The sequence below is a fragment of the Phocoena sinus genome, chromosome 11 (genome assembly GCF_008692025.1).
Source record: "Phocoena sinus isolate mPhoSin1 chromosome 11, mPhoSin1.pri, whole genome shotgun sequence".
Lineage (NCBI taxonomy): Eukaryota > Metazoa > Chordata > Mammalia > Artiodactyla > Phocoenidae > Phocoena > Phocoena sinus.
In genome coordinates, this window is record NC_045773.1 from 103,683,002 (window position 1) to 103,695,674 (window position 12,673).

Genomic DNA, 12,673 nt, shown 5'->3' on the forward strand with positions numbered 1-12,673 from the left:
TGTGAAAAATGTCATGGATAATTTGATAGGAATGGCATTAAAGCAGTAGATTGCTGTGGGTAGTACAGACATTTTAACAATATTAATTCTTTCTGAACCTATCCATGAACACGGGATATCTTTCCATTTCTTTGTATCATGTTCAGTTTCCTTCATGAATGCTTTATAGTTTTCAGAGTATTGGTCTTTCACCTCCTTGGTTAAGTTTCTTCCTAGGTATTTTATTCTTTCGGATGTGGTTTTTAAATGGGACTGTTTTCTTTCTTTCTCTTATATAGTTCATTATTAGTGTTTAGCAACACAACAGATTTCTGTATGATTCCTTTTTAGCAGATCTATAACCCTGTTTGGTACCTAACAGGTTTTAAGCATGGAGTATGTTCTTAGGCTAAGAGCCAGTGTGTAACAATTTGCAGCTCATCTAAGTGTACCTATGTATATATGTAAAATTCCCAATACAGTACTCTGCTGCTGTCAGCCTTTATCATTTGTCCATTTGTATAATTTAATCCTTTATTATTAGTGTGCTTGGGCGAGGATATTGCCTTTAAAAATGGCTTATTCTGTGTCTGCAACAATTTTCGTTACATGAGTAAGTAATAGCTACTTTACCTCCTGTCTCTGTCATTCCACTTTCAAAAGATAAAATTAGCTTGTGGTGTGTAATTTTAGGGTAGGTTCTTTCACTTTTTATTCCTTACCTCTTTCATTATCTTATATGGCTGTATAATGTAAATGCTGGATATTGTTTTAATTAAAAAATGAGGCTTATGACAGGAAAGTCAGACTTTTGTTAACCTCTGTTCAGTGTATTTATATAAGAAAGATCTTATGACAGAATTTCAAAGATCGTTGCGTTATTGCATTTGGAAAATGCTTGTGAGGAAAATGTATAGGCACTTAATGACAACTCTAGATGAAAGTTTTCCTTTAAAAATATCCTTGTTGATTCGGCATGAGTTGTGAAACTGAACATGTTCAGAAACTAAATTCTCTTTTCTTAAGGCTTAGACTTTTTCCTGAGAGTGATGATAATGTATTTCATTTATTTGTGATTTTAAATGTAAGAACGTTACCTATAATGCAGAACGTTTCTAAGTGGAGGTGGGTTGAAAAGAGACATCTCTTTCCAAAATTCATTCCACAGATAATTATTGAGTGCATATTTTGTGGGTAGGTACTGTTGTGTGTGTTGTGGACATTGTAGTGTAAAAAGTACATATTCTTATATTTGTAAGTTACATGGCTCACTGATCTTCCTGAGATAAGGGTTTGTCCATGCTTGGGGATGTGTAGGTGATGCTTCATGGTAAGGAAATGCCATTTAATTTTTGTATATGAACCAACATAATGAACACTGGATTTTCAGCTGCCTTTGATGTGTATATCCGGAACAGAGCTGTACTTTTCAATCATAAATAAGAAAATAGATGATAGTTTTTGATTCGTGACTCTCCATAGTGGCCCAGACATTACCTGTTATTACCAGACACTACTTTGTTTTACGTGGACAAACTTTGAGGATAACATAGGTAAGATTTATGATCCTCTGTAAACACCTCCAAAATGGATTTGGGAAATTGGGAGTAAGTTGAAAGTGTCTTGTCCTAATTGTGTGTGTGTGTGTGTGTGTGTGTGTGTGTGTGTGTGTATGTGTGCGTGCGTGCCCTTTTATTTTTTTTGAGACCAGAGGTATTCTAATTTCGACTCTATTTCGCAGCAGGATGAGCCAGTGCCCCCAGTCATGTAAGAAACAACTAAGGTTCTTAGAATGTGACTATCATACACAGATGACCTAGTAAGATGCAGGATGTTCTAAAGGAAAGAGCAGTATCAGACTCCTGTGAGTCAGGAAACCAAGGGTCTGGTCTGTTTTACAACGAATTGGGTGTGTGACCTTGAAAATGGTCTAACCCTAACTCTGGGTAGTATTGCCATCTTAACAATATTAAGTCTTCCTGTCCACATCTTTCAATTTATTTAGGTCTTTAATTTCTTTCAACATTTTAAAATAATTTTCAAAGTACAAGTTTTGCACTTTTGGTAAAATTCATTCCTGAGTACTTTATTCTTTTTGATGCTATTGTATACAAGTATCTTTTAAACTTTTTTTTGTTTTTTCATGTGTATACCTAATACCTCTCCCCATCCCTATTCTCTACCCCTTGTACCTCTTCATCCTATTTTAATTCCAGTATTCCACTGATACCATGAACATTCAGAAAACATTTATTCAACTTCTGTCAGCAGTCATCTGGCATGTTTATTTTGTGTCAGGTACTGTATGACAGTTATTAGAAAAGTAGAGTTGATTGAGTGTTATGTGTTTTCAATGAGGAGATACAGACTTGGTATCTAAGATGTAACACTTGTGTAACAGAAGTGTTATAGAAGGAGGAGGGATCAGGGAGACTTTTTAGAGAAGGTAACATTTAAGCTTGACTTTGAAATATTGGTAAGGATTTAACAAACTTGGAAAGTCTTTCTATTTAGTCGAAATAAGGTAAATGAAATCAGGAAGGCATAAAAAGTACCTGGTGGTTCTTAAGAGGTGAGTGGGCTTGTGTGGTTAGTGTCAGATGTGTGAGGGAAATGACTGAGGATGACCTAGGGGTGTAGAAGAGTCTGATGGTGACAGGTTTTAATAAGATGCTAAGGATGTCATGGGCACTAGAGACCACTGAGCAGTGGGGGAGATGTTTTTTTGAATCAGGAATGATGATTAGATCTGTAGTTTGGAGAATTGACTCCAGTGTTTGCTGAGGGGGGATTGCAGCGAAGGGATAACAGGGGCAGAGTGACCAGTTAGGAGCTGGCTGGCTTCAGTATCCAGGGAGAGAAGCAGTGGACCTTGGACTCTGCCAGGGGATTCTGTTTGATTCAGGGAGTGTGATGGGGAGGGAGGGGAGTTCAAGATAATTTTGGGTTGCCTCATTTGGCTTATTAGGTGAATGGTAACCTCCTGTGGTTCTTCGCTTTTTGCTGCTGTTGTTTTGCTGTTTTAATTGCGTTAAAGGAGTTTACATAGGCATGATTGAACTCAGTCTCCAGCCCCCTCCCCTTTCTCAGAGGAGGCCAAGCTGATGGCACCTGGCTCAGAACCCCAGCCCTCAAATCACGGGGTTGCTGTCTCTGGTTTGGCAGTCCTGGTACTGGGCTGCCATGAGCACTACGTACGAGCGGTACTGAGGGTTCATGAAGAGCCAAGACACTCCTTGGATTTTGAGTCTCTCTTCCAGAAACCAGGGACAAAGGTCTGTCACCTCTGTATTATCCAGCACAGCCCAGACTTGTTTAGCTCACTCTGCCAGCACCCGCTTCCATGTTTCCAGATTCTGTGGCTAATCTGCCAATATCTGGATAGTCACTTCTGGTTAAAATTTAAAACTCCCTCCCCCTCTTCCCAGATACACATCTGCCTATTTGCAGCCTTATTACCACTTCTGTTAAACCAACGGTCAGTTCTTACATTAACAGGACAATATAAATCTTTTTTCTTTTGCCTCTTTTGAAAGTTTCAAGAGCTGTTATTCTTGGATTGATTCCTTTTCGTGGCATCCTGTTCTTTTAGGCATAAAAGTTTTCTCCTTCTGCAGATATTTATTTGGGGATCAAAGTTTACAGTACTTTTGAAGTTGTGTGTGTGTGTGTGTGTGTGTGTGTGTGTGTGTTTCCTGTTATCCACTGTGTTAATTTGCTGGGGCCGCCATAACAAAGTACCATAGGCTGAAACAACAGACACGTGTGTTCTCATGATCTGGGGGCTAGAAGTCCAAGATCTAGGTGTTGGCAGGGCTGGTTTCTCCTGAGGCCTCCCTACTTGGCTTGGAGATGCCACCTTCTCCCTGTGTCCTCACATGGTTGTCCCTCTGTGTGTGTCTGTGTCCTCATCTCCTCTTCGTATAAGGACACTGGTCCTGTGGGATCAGCGCCCATCCTAGTGACCTCATTTTACCTTAACCACCTCTTTAAAGTCCCGATCTCTAAATACAGTCACATTCTGAGGTCCTGGATTAGTACTTCAGCGTAATTTGCAGGGAAGCACTGTAGCCCATAGCCTTATCTCTGTTTCCTCTGGATCTTTTTAAAATTTATTTGTTATTTTATTTTTGGCTGTGCTGGGTCTTCGTTGCTGTGTGCGGGGCTTTCTCTAGTTGTGAGCGGGGGCTACTCTTCGTTGTGGTGCGTGGGCTTCTCATTGTCGTGGCTTCTCTTGTTGCAGAGCACAGGCTCTAGGCGTGCGGGCTTCAGTAGTTGTGGCGCGTGGGCTCAGTAGCTGTGGCTCGCGGGCTCTAGAGCTCAGGCTCAGTAGTTGTGGCGCGCGGGCTTAGTTGCTCCACGGCATGTGGGATGTTCCCGGGCCAGGGCTTGAACCCGTGTCCCTTGCATTGGCAGGCAGATTCTTAACCACTGCGCCACCAGGGAAGCCCTGGATCTTTTTTTTTAATCTGACTGTCATCTCTCGCTCACGTATTTTCCTTGACAACCTTACAGTCTTTGTCCTTGTGCCTTTTAGGATGAGGCTGTGACAGCTGCTTGTTTAGTCTATGCATGGGCAGAGTTGGTCTGTATATGCTTTTCCTTGGGTGATGTGGCTACAAGTAGTCCTTTCTGGGAGGACCCTTCCATGTTAGAGTCTTCGGTTCTGTCTTTCCAGGGCTCCTTAGTTTCTCCAGAGTGATTCTTGTTACCCGGACAGAGCGGAGTTGGGTGAGAGGGTTGGCGCCCTCCTCTCTGTGCCTGGTGTCTGTCCCTCAGTCCTGGTCCCTTCTGTTTGGTTTCGTGAGAGATTGAACTGATCTGGCTAACGGTGGGATGAAGGCAGGGGCCACTGTCTAACTTCGCTCTGTGAAAAGATAGACAACCAGCAGTTGTTTTTCTCTGAACCCATCCTTCCCTTGTCTTCTGGAGCATCTGAAGCCTCGAGCACTTGAGGAGTTCTGTGGGTTTATTAGTGAGGTTTTCTCATTGCCTGGTTGCCTGCTGTGCACTAGGTGCTCTGCCCTGCTGGGATTATGTACCTGATCTTTGTTGTAGCCTTATGGAAGGTTCTATTACTGGCCGCAGTGTCCGTATATGAAAACAGAGGTTTGGAGCGGAATTAGAGCGCCAGGACTAGAGCTCAGGGCATCTGAACTCAGAAGCCGCACTTCTGCCTGCTCCGCACTGGGACAGTTAGCAAGTCTCTGCTCCTGTCTCAGTGTCGAAGATGTCAGTGTATTGATTTGAGCACATTTAAAAGAGTTGCTACACTAAGTCTAACACAAAAATAAAATGAAATTCAGTATACCTATGAGAATGGAGATGTTCTTTAATTTTATGAATCTGATTAGTTCAGAATGTGCTCCTTCAGGAGCTTCCAGCATATACTTTGGGTGCAGCAGGTGGTGGCATGGAGCTCAGGGGGACCTTAGGTTCTGTCTGTCCTTGCATCAGAAGTTTATGTTCTTGATGTCTCCCTCCCAGTACTAGCTAGTGTCCTTAGTCACCTTCATGTGCAGGAATTGTTGGCAGACAGGCTAACTGACAGCTAAAAAACCTGGCGCTGTATGTTTGCAGAATACTGCTGTGTTTTGGTACTGAATGTCTAGTTCTGGCGTTTCTAGTTGCTGCTCATCTCAGTTGGCAATAACCCTTTTTTCCTTTCTCTTCTACAGATTACTTCCGTAGCTTGACCTCTACTTTCCTCAACAAGCAGAATGTCTCGAACACGACAACCCCCCCTTGTGACAGGCATCTCTCCAAATGAAGGAATCCCATGGACAAAGGTCACGATTAGGGGAGAAAACCTGGGGACTGGGCCAGCTGACCTCATAGGTAAGGGCAGGACGATGCTGTGTGTTCATGGTGAATGCATTTTTATGTTGGGCAACTGAGGCAAGATATACTATTTTGAAATAGTGAAGGTGATAGAAAAACACCCCTGAGGTCTGTACAGGATGATCTGAATAGAAATGAAAGAATTATTTGGTTTTCTGCTTTTTCTGTTAAAATCATTATTTTGTCAGATCTTGCCTGTATTGTCTTTCGCCTGGTCATTGAGAAAGTCCCCCACAGCCGAGGTTTGCCTCCTTTCCTTGGGGTCGGCCTCTCCTGCCAAGACTGCCAAAACAGCCGCCCAGCTCTTCTGGCCTCCCCTCATACAGCTGTCTGTTCTTCTCAGGTGCCGGGTGAGCTCGGCCTCTTCTGTTCCTTACTGCTCTCGGAACCAAATCTAAACTCCCTCCACCCAGAGGAGCCTGTGTGCTCTGCCGGGCCGCACCCTGGGACCTGTGGGCATTTGTCTGCACCCGATGCCCATTGGGGCGGGAGCACTGAGCCTCCAAACTTAACAGCCACAGGCTCTCTGCAAACTCATGCCCGCCCATGGTTTGCATTAGGCTCCCCTAATGTTTACATATTTAGAGCAAGCTACGTTTTAGTTTTTAGGATCAGTTTATGCTGTTTATCTTTATAAGCCCAAGGACGCGAGCATAGAACACTCTGCATCCACTTGGCACTGCGCGAGTGTTTTTTTGATTTTGGTTTGCAGTGTGCCCCCTTCTTCTGGGGGAGACCCTTTCCTGCTGGTTATTTCATTATTCTGGTCTGTCAGTGGTTCTCACCTGGCTTGTCTTCATCTTCTCTAGAACTTAAAAAAATGCTCTTGCCTTAGCTGCTAAGTCTCAGTCTCTAAAGATGGAGCCTTATCATTGCTTTTTTTAAAACACAGATGAGTGTAAAGCACTGCCAGGATAGAGAGCAAACCATAAATATCAGTGTGTCGTCAGTTTGGGTTATTTTCATGTGAACTCTGCATGAGGGTGTGCAGATACATTCAGAATAAGAGAGCGGGGAGGCAACTCAGTATGTGCTGCTGGATGTGTATTCTGATTTCCCACACGTTAATTTATTTGGATTCAGACATTCATTTGACTCATTTCTTAATTCATGAAGGACCCCTTGGTAAATACTAGAGATTATGAGTTGGAGCTTGTTTTTCTTGCATTATAGCTGCTGGTTGACACATTGTTTTTTGGCCATCCAGAAATCCCTTGGAAAAGAGAAGGTTGATTAGAGCTGGGCACCATGTTTAATTACTGAGTCTTGCCCTCCCCAGCTCGTTCTTTTCACTAGTGTTACTTAACTATGTCTCATTTTATACTGTTTTCTCTAGCCACAGTTTTTGATTCTTCAGTAAATAAAACTTAAGTTTATTATCCTTATGAAGGTAGTCTTTCTTATCCTATGTCTTGGTTCTTGACAAAGCTCATTCCAGGTTGTTCTTTATCCAAAGTGGAAAAATCCCTAGAATTCGTGGAAATAGACCATCTAGACGGAGGTTCAGTTTAACTGGCAGTCACTGAGCCCTCATACGTGACTGCTGCCCGTCTGTGTGGATGCTGATCTCTCTTTAGCTTCAGGCAGTGCGATTCCTGTTTGACTGAGTGCGCACGACTTTTATGAACCTGCTAGTTCAGCTTTCAGCCTGCCCATGTATTGCCAAGAAACCACTTCTTAAAAAAGCAAACTTAACCTACTAAATAATTTAAGCGTTTTTATAACTCCGGTGACATCTACACTAGCCAAGTAAAATACTACAAAAACACTTTATTTGGAATTCTACAAGTTACTTTAAAAAAAAAAAGATGTTATATTTCATGAAGCAGATTTCTTGGCAAAACATGTTTAAGAAATAGATCGTATGATATTATTTAATTTCCATGCATTTAAAATGATCTGTTTAAATCTGTGTTTTAAACTATATGGTGATTATTAACTTTTTTAGTTAAAATGCAGAACAGATATTAAATCTGAGGAACCTCGATAGCAGCTACAACGAGATGAATAAACTGTTATTCCGGGTGCTTTTTCCCAAAGTTCCATCATCATGGATATCATACATGTTTGCTCATCTGAACATGTTTTTAAGACTTTATGTCTGTATATCTGAAATCTCCCATTTCTCAGTTTTAATCGTAAGGTAGCTCCCCAGCAGGGGACTTATATTAGGAACTTTAATACATTAAGTTCTGACATTGGGTTGCGTTATTTCCTTTCTAAAGTTAGTATTTAAATCACAAAAATCTTTTTGATGTCGTAATATTTAAACATATCAAGTTATGTATTGACCTGGAGTGATATTGAAATATATACCATCTATAACTAAACAGTTCATAAATTAAAACATTTCCCATTTATATAAAAAAATACATAGACTGATTTATGTGTACGTAAAAATTATTTGAGCACTGTATGTATTGAAGTGTTTCACAGGCTTACCTTGGAGATGGACAGGAGTTTCAGGGGGTGCTTTCAACCTCTTAAAAGGCTTAAATTTTTCATAATAAAAGTTGAGTATCAAGAAAACTAACAAACACTCCCATTTTGAAAAATAATTGTGAATTATGAATGCATTTAAAAATGTGTAAATGTCATTACACATTTAAAAAGCCAATGGAAAACTTAGTCCTAAAGGAACTTTGAAGTGCTGTCATTAGAAAAACTGAATTCCTTACATGAATAAATAGTAATAGATGTCTTAGGGAAATCTCTGAAATTAATTATTTCAATAAACATCTTTAAAATGGAGTTGTTTTTATTCCTTTATGGTTAGTATAACATTCTTACTAAATAGTGCTTTCAGTTGTAACAAAAGATGACTTGAATCCCTCCCTACATTTTTTCAACCAAATTTGGCATAAGTTGAGGTGTTCCTGGTATCTGATTAAAAAAACAAAACAAAACAAAAAGCTTGCATTTGCTAAACTTGACTGCCGAGCAGTATCAAAAGTTAAATGATGAGAAAAGAAAGTGCAAGTGTCTGGGGTGTTTGCTGAATACACTTCGGTCTGTTTTCTCCATGAATGTTTATTACATTGGTCTCTGTTTTGCAGAAATGCACGTGGTGGGATGGTGGTCCTCTGCCTGGGGCCACGTCTTCCCTGTCTGCATCACAGTTTACGTGGGTCTGGGCAGAGATGCCAGGCGTGGGCTGAGATTTTGGGAGCAGAGTGTAGTACAGCGACAGGACCATGAGGGAAACATTTAGGCAGCGTGGACTGCCGTTGCAGGAGTGATGTAGAGACATGAAAAATGCACTAGTAATCCAGTAATGCCTGAGAACATTTACTGATTTAACAGACTTCAGGCTGTGCTTAACATAAACTACAAACTTTAGTTCATTCTGTAGTATCATGTATAATTGGACACTAGGAAAAGTATGTGCGGATTATTTTCGGGAAGATGATAAATATTTTTTTTAGGGAATGATGTACACATTTATTAATACACTTTAGAGCTTTATAGCACGAACTTGGACTTCTAAAAATAACGATAATTTTCTTTCTAATACCTATGAAAGCAATCTAACATTCTCATAGTTAAGTAATCTGGAGTGCCTAGACATTATTATGGTTATTATTTTCTAATTCCAATGATGTTTGAAGACACTTAAATATAATCTAAAAGAAGTATTAAATATTAGAGAAAAAACAGACAAATTCAGTAGAGACAGTCGTTTGTTTGCAAATAATATTGGGTATATTCAAGAATAGAAATAACTAACTGATGAACCAGGAAATGCTATTTCTAGTTCTGTTTTTCAGTTCAGGAAAAAGGCCTGGCGATACTGACAGAAGAATTGTCTTTTCATGAAATAGCTGTTCTTTGGACTTTGTTATGTGCATGCATGCTTTTACTTTCAGGTCTGACAATTTGTGGGCATAATTGCCTTCTGACAGCAGAGTGGATGTCTGCAAGTAAAATTGTATGTCGCGTGGGACAGGCCAAGAACGACAAAGGAGACATTATTGTCACAACCAAGTCAGGTGGCAAAGGAACCTCCACAGTCTCCTTCAAGCTGCTCAGACCTGAGAAAATAGGTATCATCTCCCATGACTTTACTCTAAAGAAGAAAATAAAAGTGGGTTTTGTCTTTTAAAATTGACAACTGGTAAATTAGTATAAAATTTACTTACTCTCATATGTCATTAACTTAGATTCAGTTTATGTTTATTTTTTCAGGAATGGGATATTGGTTAAAGTCTGCATTACTTTTGAAAAGGCAGTTAGCTGAGCCGATGGTAAACCCTAAGGATGCTAGCTAATCATTAGAACTGCTGTTCTGTCCTGTATAAAAGCTGTTCATGTAACACGTCGAAATGCCGATTTTAGTTTCTTGATCTTGAATACAATAATTGCATTTCCTGCTGTGATATAGATAAGATTTGAGGTGAAATACATACCTGGTTTGGCCAAATTAGCCAGTAATGCCTAAATAATGTTCCGTGTTCCTTCACTTTCTGCGTCCTTTGAGGCCCCGACAAGATGTTGCCCACCTAGGTGTGCCTCTGGCCTCCAAACTAGAAATCACACTCTTCTTGTGCCCTAGAGCCCCTCCTGTGTTCCCTTTGTGCCCTTAACCCATGCTTCCTCACCTTGGGGCACAGAGCTTGGTCTGAGAAGCTGGGACTCTGATCACATGAGCAGCCAGCTGTGGGTGGAGTGGAGTCACAGAATCACCTACCTCAGAGGATCGAATGAGTTAGAACATTGGAGAAAGTGCTTAGCATAGGTCCTCACACAAACTAAGGGCTCCATAAATTAGTGTTTTTAATTATTCGTCTCCTAGCTCTTTATGTATATGGCATCTCCTCTGCTAAAGTAAGAATACTGTTAGATTCATCTTTGTGGTCCTGTAATGACTTGCACATGGTCAGTACTTAATAAATATTTGTGTAATGTAGGACTATCACAGGCATAATTAAACCCAGGCCTTCTCTCATATAGAAAAGCAAAGAGTTTTGCAAATTTTGTTTTCTGTCTTAGAGCATAAAGCCTTTCTTCAGCATTATATCCTTAAATTCCTTGATTCTTTTTAATAAAAATTTGAGGAACTTAAGGGAAAACCAAAAATGGAATTTACATTTATGTACGTGTGTGTATGTAAACGTATGTACATATATATACATACAATATTTTTGTTTTTGTTTACTCACTTTTATTTAATGTCTTTGAAAACCGAACTGTGAAATTAAAGCAGGAACTTGTTTCCAGTTTTCTGGAGGAACTTAAAAACATTTTGACAGAATCCAGCATCATCTTGTATCATGTTTGTACAGCAGGTGAAGAAAACTTATTTGAAAGTATTGATTTTATGCTAAAACGCTCTGCCCAGGACTTAGCACAGCACAGGCTCAGGAAAGGCCTATAGACCTGAACCTGGGAGTGTCTGGGCCTGAGCTTACCCTCTGACAGAGCTTCCTTGTGTCATCCTGGTAGACCTGTGGGTGCCCATAGGGTTAGAAGGCTCACAAGGAGCCCTCTGGTCCCCCGGCCCTGTGCTCTACTCTGCTCCCTCGCACACTGCCCAGCCTCTGTTTCAGCCCAGTCCGAGCCACAGGAAAGAGGGTACTGTTTTCAGAGATTATATTTTGTTTTTCCTGAATATCCTAGTCATTTCCATCACACAAGCCATGCATTCCGTGGAAGGTGTTTGATTTCTTTATATTGATATAAGGATTGTTGGGTGTTTTGTTGATGTACCAAATTAATTGTACTGCTTATTATTTGTAAAATACATTTGTTTTAGAGAACTTTTTCTCAGAGGCTTAACTTGTCTTCTGTATTGAATAATGTACAGTGCAATCAAGAGGTGTTATTTTTGCCTTTCTATAGATTTTTAGTGGTTTTAATTAAGCTACCAGCCATTACAAAAAAAAAAAAAAATCTGGAGCTTTTGTGCCTTCAAATCTTTAAAAAATTACTGTAGCATGCATTCTGTATTAGGTCTTTCAACAGTAAAGCAGTATGGTAAGACTTAGTGCCTGGGGAGTATGTATCTTATTAAGGCTGTGCTCCTCATTTGGTAGGTATTTTGGATCAGTCTGCTGTGTGGGTTGATGAGATGAATTACTATGACATGCGCACTGACAGGAATAAAGGGATTCCTCCCTTGTCCCTGCGTCCTGCTAATCCACTCGGCATCGAGATTGAAAAGTGAGTACCCGCCTTGCCTCCGCTGTCTTTATTTCTAGCTGCTGAAAAGTTCTGTGCACTCAGTGAAGAGAGTCAGGCTCCAGGAACATCCAGGGAAGCACAGTTGAAGACACCTCTGTTGTTGGGAGTCGGGCATCATCTCTAGGAGCTTGGTCAGCTTTGCTAGAGCGAACCTTCCAATTGGTTAGAACTGTTGGCAAAAACTACTTACCTCTTCAGTTTTTGAGTTTACATTTTGTGAAGAGGAAAAGTATCTTGAAATTTTGAATAACTAATACTTTTAATGATATGAGAATTAACGGGTTGTCTGGAGTTGGTAAGTTTAAATATTTAGATGGTACTTGAGATTAAAACAGAATTTTCCATGTGCTTGATTTTTCAGGATATATTTGGCAGTAAGTAGAACCGAGGTAGTCTTGTCATTTTGTTTATAACCCCTACCTGTAATTCATACTTAATTCAGACTTACTTTACCAGAATTGTGGCAGGTAAATCTTTCAAGATGTCTTGGACCAAATCTAGAATTCCCTGTTCTTATTCCCTAGTACAGTGTTTTCGTAGATTTTATAATCAGTGCCTTTATCCTTGCAGCTTCCTTAGTCAGTTCACCTAACACGTTAGTTGTTTCTGACTTGTCTTTCGGCCTTAGTGACTCTGCTGGTGAAGTTACTACTGAGCGTTTCTCCATAAGCAT

General features: G+C 40.3%; 1 protein-coding gene across 1 annotated transcript in view; it reads left to right on the plus strand.

Annotated features, from left to right (window-relative positions):
• Window positions 1–12,673, plus strand: part of EXOC2 (exocyst complex component 2) — a 157,506-nt gene that overhangs the window by 25,549 nt on the left and 119,284 nt on the right. The window contains 3 exon segments of the mRNA XM_032647434.1: window positions 5,658–5,817; window positions 9,687–9,863; window positions 11,853–11,979. Of these exon segments, the coding sequence (XP_032503325.1) occupies window positions 5,700–5,817; window positions 9,687–9,863; window positions 11,853–11,979 (422 nt within the window). The 5' untranslated portion in view covers window positions 5,658–5,699.